Source organism: Octodon degus, unplaced genomic scaffold (genome assembly GCF_000260255.1).
Source record: "Octodon degus isolate 3935 unplaced genomic scaffold, OctDeg1.0 scaffold00116, whole genome shotgun sequence".
Classification (NCBI taxonomy): Eukaryota; Metazoa; Chordata; class Mammalia; order Rodentia; family Octodontidae; genus Octodon; species Octodon degus.
This window is the reverse complement of record NW_004524692.1, coordinates 6,303,515-6,322,426: the sequence shown is the minus strand read 5'-3', so window position 1 is coordinate 6,322,426 and position 18,912 is coordinate 6,303,515. Positions and strand designations below refer to the sequence as shown.

Below are 18,912 nucleotides of genomic sequence, written 5' to 3'. Positions count from 1 at the left end.
TCTCTCTCTCTCTCTCTCTCTCTCTCAAATAAATAAATAAATAAATAAAAAATAAATTTTGTACTAAGAAATCTGGATGTTATGCTGATGTGATTGATTTTATAGGCAATTTGGCATTTTTTTTTCTAATAGTTTTTAATATTCTTAGTTCTGGGTTTCTGGAATTTTTTTTTTTCGGTACTAGGGATTGAACTCAGGACCCTGTACTTGTCAGGCAAGTGCTTATTCTACTGAGCTATCTCCCTGGACCCCCATTTTCTGGAATTTTGATATGCAGAGGTTCATTTCTGGTTGTCTAGTTGAGATTATAAATGTCTCCTTTATAGATATCCATCTCATTCCTTAGAATTGGGAACTTTTCTGCCATGATTTTGGTGAACAATGTTTTGTACATTGATATCTGCTTCTATCTACCCTCTACCTAATTCCAAAGATCTTTTAAGTTTTTTCTTTTAGAATTTTTTAGACCTAAGAACCCTCAGGTCATCTTTTGATTGTCAAAGACACAGAACTCTTCATGAGTATATTAGCAGGGCCTCTTCTGAAGGCCAATATACAAATACAAACGTTCCTATTTTGAGACAGGTCTCACTAAGTTGCTAAGTCGCCCAGTCTAGGTTCAAACTTTTCATATTTCTACTTCAAACTTTCTGAGTTGTGGGATTACAACCACACATAGCTCCCAATTTGTATCTATATTTCTGTTAATTTTTTACAAAGATAGTCCAGACTGCATAAACCTCAGTTTCTCTCAACAGGCCTCAATTTCTAAAGGCCTGGTTGGTTAAAGGAAGTTGAAAAAAATAAAAGCCAAAAAGCATACGATGAAGGAAAGTGTGTTGGTTCTTTTTTGTGCAGTAAGAAGGATGAAGAATAGGTAGATACAGGCAGAAAAAACACAAAACAGAGAGGAAGGAGACAAATGTGTCATGCTAGAGTCATACATTGTCACACAAAAACTTAATTCTATTATTGAACATTGTATATACTGAGCTGTTCACATTCAATATTTCTCTTATTTCTGAAAGCATCCTCTTCAGACACTAAAGCTAAAAACATGTGTGTTCCCAGGGATCTTAAGTTCATTCAATAACCTCAGAATTCATCCATCTTTTCAACCATATTCTCATTCAACAAACATTTACGGAGTATCTATCTACCCTGGCCAAGCACCTATCCGTACATACCTAGGCATTCAGTTCTTCAGGGCTTCTTCTTGGCCCAGTCCCTATTTTTAAAATCCTCTGAAGAATCAATTCAGTATAAGCAGCAAACACTGCACAACCACAGCAGGCTCAGCACCTTGCAAGGTTCCGAGGTCAGCAATGCGGACACAGGGGCTGGCTCCTTGGAGCAGACAGCCTAGAAGGGTGTTCTCTCCAGGATTTAAAAATCTTTAGATTTATACTCCTAACTAGCTCTCATCCTTCTTTGCACATGAACTGAAAGAAGTAGCGGCACATGCCTGCTATTCTAGCAGTATCTCAAAAATTAAAACAACAAGCAAAACAACCTGGACATACAGCTTTGCATCAAGGCCCTGGGTTCAGTCCTCAGTACTGAAAAAAGAAAAAGCAGCTTAGATCAATGTTTTTCTCAGCACTATTATAAACATTCAGGGCCAAATACTTCTTTACCAACATCCCTGGCCTCTGCCCACCAAATAACAGTAGCACTTCTACCATTGTGGCCACCAAAATGTCTCTAGCTGCTACCAAATGTCCCCTGAGGGATAAATTTACCCCACCGCTCCCTGATTTCCTTTCTCTTAGGCTGTTAGCCTAGGAAATCTTTGTCATCTCTTCAGCAAGTCTCAGACATATCCTCAAGACATGGAACTGCTCACAATTTGACGACAGAGGTAGGTGGTGAATGTTGGAAGGACTACGTCAAAGTGACGCACATGCTCAGACGCCAGCATGTGCAGCACGTTGCCTCTTCTGCAGTCACTTGGGTGTAGCAATTCTAAAAATGACTGCCCCAGAAGGTGACTGTTATTTCTTACTGAGAAATAAGGAAGTGGTTGACTATTGGTAAAAACTTGCTTCATCTTACTAATGACTTGGTCTTTTAGAAGGCAGATGGAGCAACTGTAAAGGAAACTACTATTCTGAGTTAGTTCTCACAGAATTAAGCAGTTGATGAGGTGTCTGATTGCTTAGAACAAAGTAACAGTGTTTACCTGTACCTTAGAATAGAAGCAGAAGCAGATCTTGCCTGTGCCTACTCATATTTCAAGAATTATAAAAGGAAAAAAAAAAGATTTACATCAGAAGAAGCCATAATCTCATGCCAAAGAGTCAATCTCAGAAAGAAAACACTCCAAAGAGGAAATTCTGAGTACTTTAGAACCAGGCTTCATATTTTTAGTAAAACTCTTAAGGAAGAAAAGGAGGCAAATCTTACAGATGCCAATATACAGTTAACTGGAACTCTGATGAGATCAAGTATTCAACAAAATTGTAAAAACCTTTGAGGAAGTAATTTGGACTGGATATAGTGGCACATGCCTATAATCACAGCCACCCATGAGGCTGAGGCAGGACTATCACAACTTCAAGGCCAGCGTGGGCAATTTAATGTAGTGAGACATCTCAAAATAAAATAAAAGATAAAGGCTGAAGATACAGATAGAGGTAAAATCTCTGGGTTCAATCCACAGTACTCCTACCACCACCAAAAAAGTAATTTGGAAACAGATATCAAGATTGTCAATTAGCACTTTTGGTGATAAACAGGGTGCTATTGCTTGAGACAGGAAATATGTTTCATAGGCAATATTGCAATGAAATCTGAAGATAAGGAAGGAGAGACAACAGAATAAGCTGTTCTTTCAAAATATTTCAGAGTGAGTGGAAAGGAGGATGATAGAGCATTGTGTAAAGGGGTGTGAAAGGACCCGAACACAGTGGCTTATTTCTGTGATCCCAGTATTTGGGAGTCTGAGGCAAGGAGAACATGAGATCAAGGCTTCTCTGGATTACACAGCCAGTCCAATGGCAGCCTAGACTACAATGCAAGGCCCTGTCTGAAAGGTGGGGGCACAGAAGATAAAGAGAGAATAAGAAGCCACTGGAGGATGGAGGGTGTGGACAGATGGCGGTAACTGATGGCACTGGGCTTGTGGGGCTCAGCACAACACTGAAGGCACAGATCTGAGCTGGAAGAGGGTACAGCTCATCCTCTGAGGGAGAAGAGAAGAAAGAAGATAGCTGGGGATATAGATGTTTCTAACTGGAAATGCTGGGCAGGAAGTTGAAGGGATTTCTGCTGAATTATCTCTAGTTACCACTTCCTTCTTAAGCAAAGAGGCAAGCAGTTTGCTAAGAGGCAGAGGGTTGAGGTATGGTGTCCTTGAAGATTAAGGACAGGTTTGACGTAGCCATAGTGGAAAATAAGAGAAAGAAATTGTTAGGACCAATAAAGCTACTCTGAGACTCCAACTTGACTGAAAGAAAGTCTCATAACTTTCCCCACCCTTGCTTATTCCTTCTTCTTCCCACCTGTCCATCATCTCTCCATCACACATATGCATGTGTGCATCAACTTATTCATGTATTCACTTCTTTAATAGCTTTGCAGTGAACACACAGTATGTGCGAGCCTGTGTGCATACAACGATGGAGATTCTCCTTCCTTTAAGAAGAGTCCATGCCAGAGAAGGGTGGCAGTTAGAGGATTCCACTACTGCCGATGAATGTTAAGATAAGGAAAACATAGAATGCCAGAGAGCCACGTAAATGGAAATGGACCACTTGAGTTCGGGTGTCAAGAATGCCTTGCATAGAAATATGAGCAGGAATTATTATAAGTAGGATTAAGCCAGGAAAGATGAGGACTGGAAATAATGAGTGTTCCAGCCAGAGGGTCAAAGAAAGAGAAGCATCAAGCATTCATAGACAATAAAAGCAAGATTCACTGGAGTAGGTGAGGTTTGGAGATGCCCATATTGTGATATGGGAGATTCATGCTCAGGATTTGTGCTTTCTCATTCACCACAGCAGCTATTTGAGAAGTAGTTGTTTAAACAAAAGCTGCAATAGACCAGTAATTGTTTGAGAAGAAAATCATACCAATGGCAGTGTGCAGAATAAGCTATCTGGGGAGAATGGAGAAGACTGGTTAGGCTAGGTGCATAGTGTAACTGGGGATGAGGGAAAAAGTTAGCTTGGATAGCGTAGATGGCAATAGGAGTGGATGGAACTGGACGTAATTCAGAGGTACTTTTGAAGGTGGAATCAATATATTTATTCATTGGATGTGAGACACAAAGAACAGAAACTCCTAGAATTCTGGCTTGAACAACTAGACAAATGGAGGAGATAAGGTGTGTTGAGGCAGGGAACGGGGAAGAATAGAAGGTTGGAGGAGAGGAAAATTTGTAGGAGTGTTTTAATGACTGCTAATTTTTTACATTCCTCATCAGTCAAGGGGGCTTATGTCTCCTTCCCTTCCCTGACAGGGCTTGGTGGAAGCCTCAGTGAGCAGAAGGCAGAAGCTTGCTACATGCACAAAGCTCGAGGCTTGGTCACACAGCGCTCACCTGTTTCTCTTGAGACATGTTCAGAGGCTTCAGAAGTGGGGGTCTAGGCACATAGGAGTTTATGTCTCCCTCAGCATAGCCTCCAGCCACTTGGGTAAAAGAGGCTTTGACAGGACCTCAGGGTCCACCATGATCTTGCTGTAAGCACACTAGATGCCCAAGAGAGGAGTGCAGAGTACAGTCCAAAACCAGATTCAAAATAAATGATTGCTGTGATTTTAGGCTACAAGGTTGTGGTGGATTGATACAGGGCAGTAGAGAACACAACAAAGATACTAAACTAAGATATGAAAATATGTCTGGAGAGTCCCAAAGAGGTGGGTAAAAGACAGAGCTGGGGATACAACTTGGCACACAAGTGCCTGCCTGGCAAGTGCAAAGTCCTGAGTTTGATTGCCAGTGTGTGTGTGTGTGTGTGTGTGTGTGTGTGTGAGAGAGAGAGAGAGAGAGAGAGAGAGAGAGAGAGAGAGAAAAGAAAGACGGAGGGGGAGGAGGTGAGAGAGAGAAAGAGCGAGAGCAAGAGCGAGAGCGAGCGAGCGAGCGAGCGAGCGAGAGAGAGAGAGAGAGAGAGATATTCAGGTCTGGGCCACAGGCCAGAGCTTGGGCTTTTATGTTTATTCTTGTTCATCCCGCGCTTTTATCTGTCCCAGATTGTGTGCATGTGTTACAACTGCAATTTCACAGTCCTTATTTCATTTTGTCCTAATAACAGCCTTTTGAAAAAATGATTATTCTGTAAGAGTTAAGGAAACTGAGGCTCTGAATGGTTTTGTGATTTATAAAGCATCTCACATCATGGAACCCAGATAGAATACAGTTCTTCTGATGCCCAGAGTAATGTTGTTTCTACTGTGTCCTTCTGCATGCTGTAGGAGACAGAAAATGCCTAGAAGTGGTGGACACCCTGAACCATGGCCTTCAAATCAGGGCTGAGAAAACCAAGTCTAGGGAGCCTGAGGGAGGAGATCTGAGAGCATTCCTTCAGCTCTTCCACACAAGCATTGCTCACCATGGAGGAGAAAATGACTTATTCCCTAGGAAGATACAAATGTGCAGTCCAAAGGAAAGTTCTTTGAATTGATTCATTCATTTATTTAACAGTCATTTATTGAGCACCTGCTGAGTTGCAGGAACTGGGCTAATTTCAGCAGCATAAAGATGAACATGGCTACTGTCCTCACAGAGCTCAAAACATCTGACTCAAGGAGTTCACAAGCCATATTTGGGAGCCTCTGTGTATTTACCACCTTCCAGTCTCTGGGACAAAAACACCTGACAGCTGTTACTTAAAGGAAGAAAGGGGTGCTTTGGCTCTTAGCTTTGATCCATTGCCAGCTGACTCCAAGGCAGAGGCAGGATGGCACGGGTCATGGTGGAGGAAAAGCTATTTAACTCATGGCAGCCAGGAAGCAGAAGAGGAAAGATTGGGAACAGCAACTCCCCAGGTTATGCCCTCAAGGACTTCAGGCCCCACCTTTTAACAGCATGCTCAAATTGGCAGAAAGAAGGAGGCATGCATAAGCCCAAACCCACAGATGAGTAAAGCTCCTTCATGATGCAATATTTGGGTTTCCAGAAGGAAGTCATATGAATACAGAAGCCAAAAGGAAAGGCAAGAAGCACAGAGGGTATAGAGATTCCTAGGAAGAAAAGAAGGCATGTTCACAGGCCTACAGGGGAGCAAAATAGCACTTATTTCAAGGTAATGGTAAAATTAAATTTAGCCAGAATGTAGCTAATAGGAGCAAAGCAATTGGAGGGAGATCAGACGACCACCTATATGTGTAGTCTGTGCACAGGGTGGTTTATACACATTGGTCTTTATCAAGATTCTCTGGGCTTAACCTCAGGAAAGCATAAATCTATTGACACTGTCTGGAAGTAGCCTTGAGTATCCTTAGGAGAACTTCCTAGTCTCTCTGAAACATAATATTTTCATCTGAAAAATGCAGGTAATAATCATCACCTTGAAAATTTCTCATCAAAGTTAAATGTAATACACAAACTAGCACAACACCAGGCACATAGATAATGGTTATTTTTTATTATATTCCTCTAAACTATAGAAAGGGATGCTGGTAAGTTCATCAAAACCAGTGCTGTGGATTCAAAGAATACTACTGCCTCTTTAATTAGAAACAATAATTACCATGAAAAAGAAAAGGCCTAGCATAGAGTAAGAGGGAGAGGTTGGAGGGATGGGTGTCATTTATAAGGGGATGAGTTGGACACATCTGAGCAAAAACTTGAAGGAAGAGAAGAAGCCAAGCAGATATTGAAGTCAGTGACTCAGGTAGGGAGAAGAGCTAGAGAGGAGGACCTGTGTGAAGTGTGTCTGCCATATTTAAATAGTGGCAAGAAGACCAGAGTGGAATACTCTAGTTCTCCTAGCAGCTGTACTTCTCCGGCATTTGGATTAATACTTCATATCAATGCCCACTCCAAAGGACACACCCACTTCCTGTGAGTTAAATTAGGCTCTAGAAACCCCATACAGTTACAAAGGGCCCTGAACACAATGTGCTAGACTGACACCAGCCACACCCAATAACTGCCACCCTGAGAAGCTCCGTATGAGCATTTAAGCAGGTTTTCTGCAAAGATTACTAAAGTTGCATATCATCATAAATGTCTGATGCTGTGAAACTTCTCCATGTTGAACATTAAAGCTGTTTAAATGAAAGTAACCTGAGTATTCATTTAAGGAACTGACAAGAAAGGCCAAAACTTAAGTATTTTTCTTTTGGTTTCGAAAGACACATAGCTACTGAATGAAGAAAGAATTTTAGGCACAAAAAAACGAAAACAGAAAGAAACACGAATATCTGGTGGCTCTGCCTCTCAGCACATGAAGGGAACCAGAATGGACTAGTGGCACGCGAGTGGGTCTTAATACTATGCCATCCGACATATCTGGGTTTCATTGATCCGGAAGCATCTTGATGCTCCTCCCAGACCGTGATCCAGAGAGCCAAGATAGGGCAATGCTTTCGAAGTTTTCTTTCTCTTTTTAAAAATTTTTTTAATATTAATTTTATTGAGAAAGAAGTAGCAATGAGGCAGTTTCAAAACAGGTTAGTAGGAAAGTTATAATAATTAATACATTGCATATTGGTGTCTTTGTAGTAGTTATTCATAGTATGAGATGCAGACATGATGTCTTGTTTAAACACTATTAGTTCACAACTTCTCATTGATCTAAGAGAAAGTAGCTGTATATCTATGCTAATATTTTGTATATACAGATATATATATTTTTCTTTTCACTACAAAATGATCATTTATATCCCTCTTTTTTGTTTACTTTTGACAGAGATGGGTATTCCACTGCCATTCATATATTGTAGGTACGTGAACTCAGCAAAGTAATCCAATATAGTCCAGTATTCTGTAACAGTAGTAGGTTATCCGCATGACTGGCAATGTCACCATGTTTTCTTTCCTACAATTTTTACCTACTTCTGGGATAATGACAGTAGCATTACACATGCTGAGGTGACCAAGACCACCTAAGGGAACACATGTCTGAGCAAAAAAAATGTAGCAGCTAACAGTGTAGAGAGTCCTCAGATTGAAAATTCAAAAATACTTATCTATGAAGTTGCAAGCCAGCAGCCAACAGAATGAAAACTTCCTACAGCAACAAAAAAACTAACATTCTCACCACCCAAACTTCTTTGACCACACACTTCTGCCTAGCATGCACCAAACAGTCATAAAGCACTACACTGAAAACCAAAACCAGCACACAATAAAAGAAAATACAAGAACTATCCTTCTCTCGAGCTAATGTTATCTTTCCCCAAAAGATAAAAACTTACAGATATCCGTGAGTTCTTTTACTGCCCACTTCTCCAGCCAGCTAGCACAGTACTTCCCTCTCTCCCCAGGTCCAGTTTTTGTCACGTCCATCCTGATTGTCCAGTCTGAGGAAGACTCCCCAACTGTACCATGGCCCCAATACCAGAATGGGAGGCCAGGGCCCGCCTGAGAGGCAGAGCCACAGATCACGGCCTCGTTCCCTCCTGGCCATGCCTTCTGTGCACCAGCACACTGGGGCAACGAGAGGAAAGTACCTGGAATGCCAGTCAGGAGGACGGGGAGCAGCAGTAGTCCCAGAGCTGAACTCCATTCCCGTCTTCGGGTGTACATGGTACTTTTGAGAACTTCTCAGAAACGCTAGAGACAATAGCCCGGCTAGAGAGGAACCAAAGCCAAAGGAGAACTCATGAATGAGGTTAGAGGAAAATACCGAATGAGCTTTACATCAGCAAAGCACTTTTGTGGGGGTTGGGGGAAGTGATCAGAAACAGAAAGCCTTGCTTTTTTTTTTTTTTTTTTTTGTCTGACAGCACCATGGTAACACAACAATTAAAAATATATATATATTAGCACTTCCTGTGAGGGGAAGATCCACAGCTTCTACTAGATTCTCAGAAGGATCATAGACCCACATTGGTGACGGGGATTTATGATCAGAAATTCCCTGGTGGACAATATATGACTTTTGCTCCAAGACAGGAATCACTTTGAGTAATTCAGAGATGGGGAGCTGATGGGGTAGATCTCATCCAGAGCAGACAGTCAGAGAAGTCAGACTCCTACAGTCGGAACGCCACATCTCCCACTGCCCCTGCTTCCTCCTTTGTGACAAATTCACCACTGAGCCATTATCCACTGCATATTAGAAGAAATTACTTAGCCCTAAAGAATGGATTCCCTACCCTTATGGTCTCAGAAATTTCAAGCCCATTCCTCCTCCCAATCCACTGAAGATGCACAAGTTATTTTCCCACCAAGACATTTGAAGGGCGTGATGAGCCAAAGCCCAGTCCATGATTCAGCACATTTGTCACCATTTCAGAACTGGGGATATTTTTGATTCTCAAAATGGAGGTGACTGATAAACCACTGCTGCCTTCAATCTGTGGCAAAAGCAATCACTTTCCCTAAAGGGTCAGTGGAGGGAAGCTGGGCTAACTAAGTACCTGACAATACGTGAGACGCCTCGTACTCCTTGTCACGCTGCAGCCTCGGGAGCTGGCAGGGGAGACACCATCTAGACTCACTGTTGGATCTGGCCAAGGACACACTTCTGCTGGTCGTCTCTATCCACGGTTCTTCCCCAGTGTGGGTGCCAACAGATCTAAGGACTAGAAGAGCTGGGGCAGAAACAGAAGCAAATGAGCAAGGTTGATGAGGAGAAGGTTTTAGGGCAAACTGAAAAGGAACAGTGGGCAAGGTAGGGTCAGATAAGAAAGATAAGATGAAGGGAGGAAGGAAGTCCCAGGCCTCAGAGAAATCATTCCCCCCTCCCTTCTCCAGTCTTCTCAGGAAGAGGGATTGGGGGTGGGGTGGTGCTGAATCTCCAAGAGCTGGGTGAGTAAGTGGGGCTGAAGGATCTGCAGTCACGTAAAAGCAGTCTAGGAGTCACCCCAGTGAGACAAACCTCACTACAAAGGAGAGAGAGGCCCCAAGGAGGCTTGCTAAGGCCATTCCTCGACCCTTCCTCTCTGACTGTCCTGCCTTCTCACCCAAGCCTTCATGCTGACTGTCCTGAGGATGATCCATCCCAGGGTCCCACACCCTAGAGCTTATCACACGACTCCCTGCATTTGTCTTCTGACAGCTAGGCTGGTCTGAGAATCTGAGCTGAGAATAAAAGGAGATACCAAGAGATGATTGGAAATTGTCTCCCTTCTAAAATATGTGTGATTTGAAAGAGGGTCCCCACAGCTAGAGTGAAGAGGGAAGGTATAAATGAAATGCTGATGTGGGTTATCCCCATTTCACCTGTTCATGCCATTAACACACACCAGTGTCCACTCTAGGATAGACGGGTGTCCACAAAGATGTCAGGATTACAGCTCTGGCCAGTCTTCTGGAACTCAGTCCTGACCAGGCTTCAGCTGCCGCCTGCCACTTAGGTTAGACTCTCAGCTTTGTTTACAGGCTTCAGACCAAATAAAAAAGCTCATTTATTTTGAAGAAAGCAAGCAAGCAAGCAAGCAAGCAAGCAAGCAAGAAAGAAAGAAAGAAAGAGAAAGAGAGGATGGAAGGGAAGGGAAAGGAAGAGAAGAGAAGAGAAGAGAAGAGAAGAGAAGAGAAGAGAAGAGAAGAGAAGAGAAGAGGATCTATTCAAAGCGAACTCTGAGGAGAAGGAGGGCCCTATTTGCCTCAAATCACCATCTCATCACATCCAGGTGCATAAGGGTCTTCTGTAGTAATGAACTGAAGGGTGGGGACCACAGGTATCTGTATCTTCACATTCGCTTTATTGATTCCAGTCACTTTTAACTTATTTTCCTTTTTCTAGTAGGAAGAAGACTGGGCTTTGTCTTTACCAGCCTCTGCATATTCCGTGACTTTTTTTGGCCTAAGAAGAGGAAGCTATGTCTCAGCAAGAGGAGTTCTGGAGAAGTTACTTGTCTCTAAAAGGAAAAACAAACAACCAAAAGTCCCACCAAACTTTATAGTCCTTTGCAGTGCCAGTTTCACAGCCACTTTTTCTCTCTCGTCTTCTGGCTCTGAACTTGCATTTTCTTCTTTCAGCAGTACTCTTTCCCCTTTTTACTAGACTGGTTGGCCATTCCTCCAAAGTGGCTCAAGCTTTATCTCTGTTAGAGAACTTTCTGAAACCACCTCTGTGGCTCTAGGCTCCTTGTTTCCAGTTCTGCTTGAATTCTTGCTCTTATTACTTCATGACAGGTGCAGTGCTTAGGGGGAACCAAGCTGCTAAACAAGGTTTCTAATTAAAAAGAGCACATGGATATTGTAGAAAATTTACCAAAGGAAAAAAGTGCAAAATAGAAAGTTAAAAGTAAACCATCTGGTCCAGAAAAAAAAAGCACCATTAATTTTCCTGTATAGAGTGTTTCTTCTAGTATGTTTTTCTATACGTATACACATAGATTTGGATAACTCGGATCCTATGGCATATGTATTTTAAATGTGATATTTTGGTTATTTACATAATAAGCAGAGTTCTGCAATGTTAAACATTCTTCAAAAGCAAGACACTGAATGGAAGGCTAATATTTAATATGTAGTGTAAAGCACACACACCACACTTACTCATTCTTCTTTACTGGACATGTTGGTTGAGTCTCGCTTTTTTTTTTTTTTTTTGTATTTAGAACAGGGTCTACAGGGTCTTACTGCATAGATTGGACTCATATTGATCCTCCTGTTTACAACCTCCCAAGTGCTGGGATTATAGGTGCGCACCACCATGCCCAGTATCTATCGCCATCTGAGCGTGCCCCAGAGGCGGGACGGGCAAGGCAGGCCCGGAGATTGAAATCCTGGCCCCTGCACCTGCCTAAATCCGCTGAGCTATTTGGCTGGCCCTGGTTGAGTCTCACTTGTATTTGCATGGTGGCTTTCCAGTGACCGTGTGTGCTGACTTTCTGAGAAGGAGGAAAGGAGAATGGCTGCCCATGATGGGGCTACATGAGAAGTTTCAGGCTCTCTCTCTCTCTTTTTTTTTTTTTTTGGTTTGTTTTTCCAGGACTGGATTTTGAACCCTGAGGCTTTACGTTGAGTTACACCCCAGCCCTGTTTTTAAATTATTACTACATTGTTTAGTATTGTTTGTTTGCTGTACAGGTTAATGGGTTTCACTATGGGAGATTTTTGTGTGGACAAAACACCAGCCCTGTCCTTGTGACCTCTACCCCTTTCTTGGTTTTAAGATAGGGCCTCGTTAAATCATTAATTTTCCCAGCCTGGGTTCAAGCTTAAGATCCTCCTGCCTCAGCCTCCCAGAGTGCTGGGATAATAGGTGTGCACTGCCAATCCTGGCTCAAGTTCAAGCTTCTTTTAGAGAGAAAGGTAAGTTGAATGCAGGATAAAACCTGAGGGAAAGAAAAACAAATTTGTCAGTGCCAGGGTTTGCCCAGAGATGTTGAGCCAGAATTTGTGTAAGCAGCCCATGGGGAACCTGTGCTTAGAATCTGGGAATATATTGAGTTATGTGCCAGCAGCTTGGAGGAGGATGTTTTAATCTGCATGAAGAGTGTGGTCTGCTGGAGAAATAGTTCAGTGGTTACAGCACTTGCCTGGCAAGCTGAAGGTCCTGAGTTCAATTCCAGGCATACACACACACACACTCAGAAAAAGGGTGGTCTGTTTGATTGTATAGATTTCACCTTCTCTGACATCTTAAGAAAATAATACCCACAGGATCGTATCTTGGACCAACAAAACATGTTGCTTTAAACCAAATTATGTCACTTCTTTCAGTCTGTCTGTACCCAAGAGAAAAACGGGAAAAATAGCATCTTCCTTGCAGGTTGTCATGAGAAATAAAAAGAATCCCATACAATTCTCAAAGGCCTACAGAGGTGCTATGGTTTCTGTCTAGTTGTCCCCCCAAAGCCTCATGCAGTCATGGGGTAGATTTCTAGAGTTTGCAATTAACTCAAGATCCACTGGGTTTATGGGTGTGAGTGCCCTGGAATTATGGGTGTGAGTGCTGCACCCGTCTTGGGGTGGATAGCCTGAACACAACATAAGGGAGACAGACTTGCTCTCTGTAGCCATTTTTTCCACTGCTCCTGTCCTTTTGCTCTTGCTGTTGCTCCTTGCTACCTCCATGAAAGGTTGCTCTCTGCTATGTGCCACTCTGCTTTGGAGCCAGCTGAGTGTGGAAACCTCCAGTAACTGTGAGCTAAATAAACCTTTTTTTCCTTCATTTTGAGTGTCAGGTATTTGTCCCAGCAACAAGAGAGGAGTAACTGAGACAATAGGCATGGTGAGCTGATTTCCATGTGGTGTGGTTAAAAGAATGGAATGCAAACTCAATCCCAGGGTGTTTTCTCCTTTCCCCAAGGCAGCAGCAGGCACACTGAGTGTCCACTCTGAGGGTTTTAGGCCTCTGAACAGACGCAGGACAAGTCTAGGTAAGGGACTAGGATGCTCCCTCACTCTTGCAGTGGGTAAATCAGCTGGTAAAACCCTGGTAGTGCAAGTCTCTGGAAGTAGGGGTTACAGAGACCCCAGAAGTGAAGACACACAGATCAAGAAGCTGTGTGTGAATTAAAGTCTAATCCTCTCCACGTATCTGACCTGGCGGTCACTTTACTGTCTGCCTGCCTTCAGGTGATGAGAATGTTATAAGAGCTTTTTTTCTACTAAGTTAGGTGTTTTCCTGGAGTTTTTCATTAACATTATCGCATTTAACTTCAGCATCTCCCCAGGACACCTATAAACATTATGTCCATTTTACAGCAGAGAACATAGAGGTTTGGAGAAGTCAAGTGTTCTGTGCCAAATACTCAGCTAATCAGAGCCAGAATAAAAATTCCAGCCTATGTCTGTCTGATACTAAAGCTAATATGCCTAACTACTGTGTGCAAAGCCTCTAGGATTGCCAAGGTCCCAGGCCTCAAAGAGTGATGCCTCCAGAAATGGTGAACAAATAGAATAGAGTCAAACCAACCTGAAATTAGAGATGTGAAGTTGGAGCCCTCAACAGAGAAAAATGTTCAAGGAAGGCCACCCAGGTAGCTCAGTGGACTAGCACGCCTGCTTAGGCAAGCTCAGGGACTGGGGTTTGATCCCTGGTACCACATGCTATGCAGGTACCACCCCAGGGCATGCTGAGACAGTTACTAAGACTGGGAGTGGTGGCAGCTGCCTATAATCCCAGCACTTGGGAGGCTGAAAACAGGAGGATCACTATGAGTCCAATCTGTATAGTGAGACCCTGTAGACCCTGTACTAAACACATTTAAAAAAAAAAAAGGAAGGAAAATGTTCAAGGAGGAGTTTTGTATTGAGCCAAGAATGGGAGAAGACAGAGGCCCTGGTAGGTTAAGTAAGGCCTACAAATCTTATAAATTTGTAAATGTAGAAGAGTTACAGAAAGCCAAGTTATTCCAATAAATGTTGCCCAAAACAATGGTAGAAAAGATAGGAAAACAGCCCCTGCCAAGTAGGATGCCACCTCCAAGCTCCAGAGTCTAGAGCGCTGTTGATGAACTTAGGGCACACATGGTATTTTTTAAAAGACAAATACTATTAATGTGTGAGTTGTTTTTTCTAAACTAAAACATCAGTATTCACATTTAATTGAAGTGGGTTTTCTTTGTTTTGTTTTGTTTTGCAGTTGACACTTTGAGATGGGTAGATTTTTGGTTGCAGAATAGACTCTAAAAGGTTCACCTTCTCTTAGAGGGTAAGCAGAAGAGAAACAAAAGGTCAAAGAACTCAAATTCTTGTCTGAAGTCTTCCAAAAGTGTTCTTCCTGGGGTCTCCCGGAAGCTTTTACTAAGACTAGGGCTACTACTGCTGTTGTCCCGACTCCTATTGACTCCAGGAGGGGGCAGTATAGTACTTCCATCCTCAAATATGCTTCACTTTGGAGGCCATTTCCACAGAGATTAAACAAGGGGACCCAGGACAGCATCCTGAAGGTAACCTACCATTGCAAAGGAGATAAGAAAAAATGAAGCCTGAAGAGGAAAAGGTCACGGTTCAGTTGGATAGAAAGAAATCTAAGAAATAAAGACAATGCTTTCCTTTGCTTTTTGAGACACCAATAAAGAAAAGCAAAAGAAAGCATTTCAAAACTATATCTAGACTAGCAAAAATATATCAATAGCAATTAGCTATCATGTGGCTTTTAGTAATTCTGACTCTCAGGAGCCATTGGAGAGGAAACAGAAGGGAGAATCTCCTCTCCTCTTCTATTTCTTCTCCTTCCTTCCTCCCTTCCTTGCCAACTGCTGAATATTTCTTTGGTTGCATCTGGAGATGTGGCAATGAAAGCCACAACCGTGCTGTTGTGCAACTCACAGAGGGAACAGGTAAGGTAGTTGCAACAGAGCAGTGGCTGGGAAATGAGGGTCTTGGGCCGCACAGAGAGGACATCTAATGCAAAGTGATCCTAGGAGCAGCCTGCCAGGAGATGAGCAAATAGGTCTCTCTCTTTGATAGAAAGGAAAACACATTACATAGGATAGATATGTATGTAAGCTGAAAAGTAAAAGAACTTCGCTAGTTTCAGAAAATGAGGACATTTTAGTATGACTGAAATAAATGCCGCATAAGAAAATCAGGTTCAGGTTGCTAAGGTTTCAGTGTGTGTGAGTGACAGCCTAGGCTTGATCCTGAAGGCTTTAAGGGAGCAATTGAAAGACTTCAGCAGATAGGTGATATATTCTAATTCAGAAATTAGAAATGTGCCAGTGATGAAGAGTAGAAAGAGAAGGGACATAGGGCTACTGGAAAAAACCAGCTAAGCTGTATTGATAGACTAAGGCAGGGCTGATGTATGAAGGGTAGGAGTCAGAATGAGCAAAACTTGATACCTGGTTGTATATGAGGATAGAACAACCAGGAAAAGGAGTCGGATTCCTGACTTGGAATCAATTGAAAATCTAAGGGACACATCAGGATATTAGAGATGATAAATTCCATTTTGTGTGTTTTACAATGAGCACATCTAAGATGCAGAGGATATGTGTGAGGTTCAAGAGAAACATCCGAACTATGTACCAGATACCTGAGTAACTAGCGTACAAGTTGTGGTTGAAGGCATGCTGACATCAGCTGGCTGAAGATCAACTTGGACAGAAGTCACCAATAGGCAAAGTGTCGCTCTTCATGATTAGCAGCTCTGGGCTCTGCACGTTGGGTGCTATCAGCTTTCAGCATTAGTCATCCTCCACCACTATACTGTCAGCTAACACCAGCAACTACCAACAGTACCTGGGACTCTTTTGTAGTGGGATGGCAGCCTTCAATATATTAATTGCATACTGACACAAGTAACTCCATTTTTTAAATGTATTTGGTACAGGGTCTCACTATGCAACTCAGACTTATAATGATCCTCCTGTTTGTAGCCTCCCCCACACTGGAATTACAGGTGCACACCACCATGCCCGGTCTCAGTCTCTGGCTCAGCATGCCCCGGGGGCAGGGCTGGTGCTGTATATGGTCCTGGGGATCAAACCCCAGTCCCAGTGCTGGCCTAAGCAGGTGCTTAGTCCATTGAGCTTTTTCACTGGCACAGTAACTCCATTTTAGCTTGTAACCTACTGCAGAAATAAAAACCACTAAGGCCGACTCACTGAGTCCATTTTCAGTGTTCCTGGTGAGTTGTCTCATTTCTTCCTAGTTAAAACATTGAAACCAGAAGAAAGGAATATGTAAGGCTATAAAAAGGACAAAAAAAACAAATTATGGGAGGGATGCTAAAACATTGTGGTTAAACTCATGACCAGCACCTGACCTGGTCACATTGGAAACACAACTTGACCACAAAAATCAATAGCTATAAATGGCCGTGACTCATCCATATGGCTGACACTGACAAAGGATCTGCAAACTGCAGTACAGGGTTACAGGATAAATCCTGAGGGGACTTGACTGACCTTATCAGACACAAAAGTTACATTTCTTGTTCTACAGGTCTTGCTTTATCTTGGTCTTAACCATGTAGCAGAAAAGTATAAAAATGAGGTATATAAAGTAAAGCCATATTAATATGTTGAGCTGTGAAAGGCTCAAGTCAACAACTTCTGCAGATAACCCTCTACTATTGTGGACAGCTGGACTGTGTTGGATTGTTTTGCTGAATTCACACACCTATAGTATTTAGATGCCAATGGAATACCCATCTCTGACAGGACTAAACAAAAAAAGGGGATACAAAGGAAGGACCATTTTGTATCTGTATATGCAGAATAGTTAGGATAGGTATACAGTTACTTTCGCTTAATTCAACGAGAAGAAAGATTTGTACTAATAAGTGTTTGGACAGGATATTCTGTCTGCTTCTTGTACTATAGATAACCACTAAGAGGATAACAATGTACAATGTATTAATTATTGAAACTGTCCTATTAATCAGTTTTGAAACTGTCTCATTGCTATTTGTTTCTCAATAAAATAAAATAAAAATAATCAATAACTATAACATTTCATTGTGGTTGCTCTGGAGACAAAGAAGATGCTTAAGTCAAGAACGAAGAAGGGGCCAACATTTTCTGATTTGCCAGTTGGGGTGTTTGGTAGCCAGCCTTTTGGATTAAACTCTGTTGTTCCAACTTTTGGTCTTGTGGAATTTCTTGCCACTTTGCCACTTGACTTCCTGGTGACCAAAGGGGGCAGCTCCCAACAATTATTCATTGTTCTCCGTCACTGGATGCTAGTGACCGTGTGTGTCACCAGTCCTGATTGCTGACCATGTTCCACATTAAAGCCTTGATGATCCCAACTCTTAGCATTACCAGCTTACCCTGCTCCTATGGAGATAGAAATTCTGAGTAGGCAAAAATATGGCACCTTGCAGAAGCTTTATCAGGACTTATGCTGTAGCAGAGGGGAAAATATATTCACTGACCCACTAAAGGGTAGGGGAAGTTGCTTTGTCCTATATTGTAGGGATCCACTGATCTTACCACAAACCATTCTACCCAGGGAGACTGGCAGCAGGAATGAGAAAGATAGACAAGAAGACAAAAGCTGGGCTAGGTGGTCCCTAGTCTGCCTGATGGGCAAGACTAACTCAACACACACACACAAAATGTTCCTTTATTTGTACTTTTGCAAAGTTTGTAGCACATGACACAAAGTTGCCTAGTGACTAATAGCTGACCTTAACCAAACAGGATGTTTATCTCAAGAGTGAGGTAGCTTGTTTGTTTTAGGCTCTGAGGCCTGGTCCCACCTACACACATTTGATCAATTTCCTAGCTTCCTGTGGCTCCCAACATATCCCCATTTTTTGTGTTGTTTTGTCAGAGATGAGTATTCCATTGCAGTTAAAGAAGTTGTATTTGGAGAAGTCTTTAAAGGACCTTTTCATACTTGAAGGCACTCTAAAGATTGTAGTAGTTGAACTCAGCAGTATGACCCTATATAGTCCAATACTCCATAATAGTAATAAGTTATCAGCACAGCTGGTAATTGGCAGAAGTTGCTGGCTTGAGCCTTTTGCAGCATAGCATATTAATACGGCATTACTTTTTATGCCCCATGATTATACTTCTTGACTGGATGGTTAAGACCAAGTTAAAGCAAGACCTGTATAACTACAGGTTATATCTGTATCAGTTATACAGGTTAAGATCTGTATAACTACAAATGTAACTTTTACTATCTTATAAGGTCAGCCAAGTCTCCTCAGGATTTACCTTGGAACCATGTACAGAACCTTGTAGATCTCTCAGTATCAGCCATCTGGATGAGTCATGGTCATTGCTTGACCAATTTGCTTTTTGTGAGAGCCTGAGAGATTTTTTTCTCCAGGTGACTCTCCTTAGGCACACTATGGGTCATTGATCACTTTCCTCTGTGGCCCCATAATCTCCTTGTTCAGAAAGTTTGGGTCACAACTGAGTTACAGGATGTCACAG

At 42.3% G+C, this 18,912-nt stretch overlaps 1 protein-coding gene across 5 annotated transcripts in view; it reads right to left on the bottom strand.

Moving 5' to 3' along the window:
- Cd48 (CD48 molecule) overlaps positions 1-8,763 on the bottom strand; it is a 24,492-nt gene extending 15,729 nt beyond the window's left edge. For 2 of the 5 annotated variants that reach the window (XR_002817776.1, XM_023699872.1), the window contains exon 1: positions 8,365-8,493. Coding sequence is in view for 1 of the 5 variants with exons in the window: in XM_023699872.1 (XP_023555640.1) it covers positions 8,365-8,455 (91 nt within the window). In the remaining 4 variants the exon portion in view is untranslated. Of the gene's footprint in view, positions 1-8,364; positions 8,504-8,619 lie in introns of those variants that run through there. The other 3 variants (XR_002817774.1, XR_002817773.1, XR_002817775.1) reach the window with 3 other exon arrangements.
- Between the last annotated feature and the right edge of the window lie 10,149 nt (positions 8,764-18,912).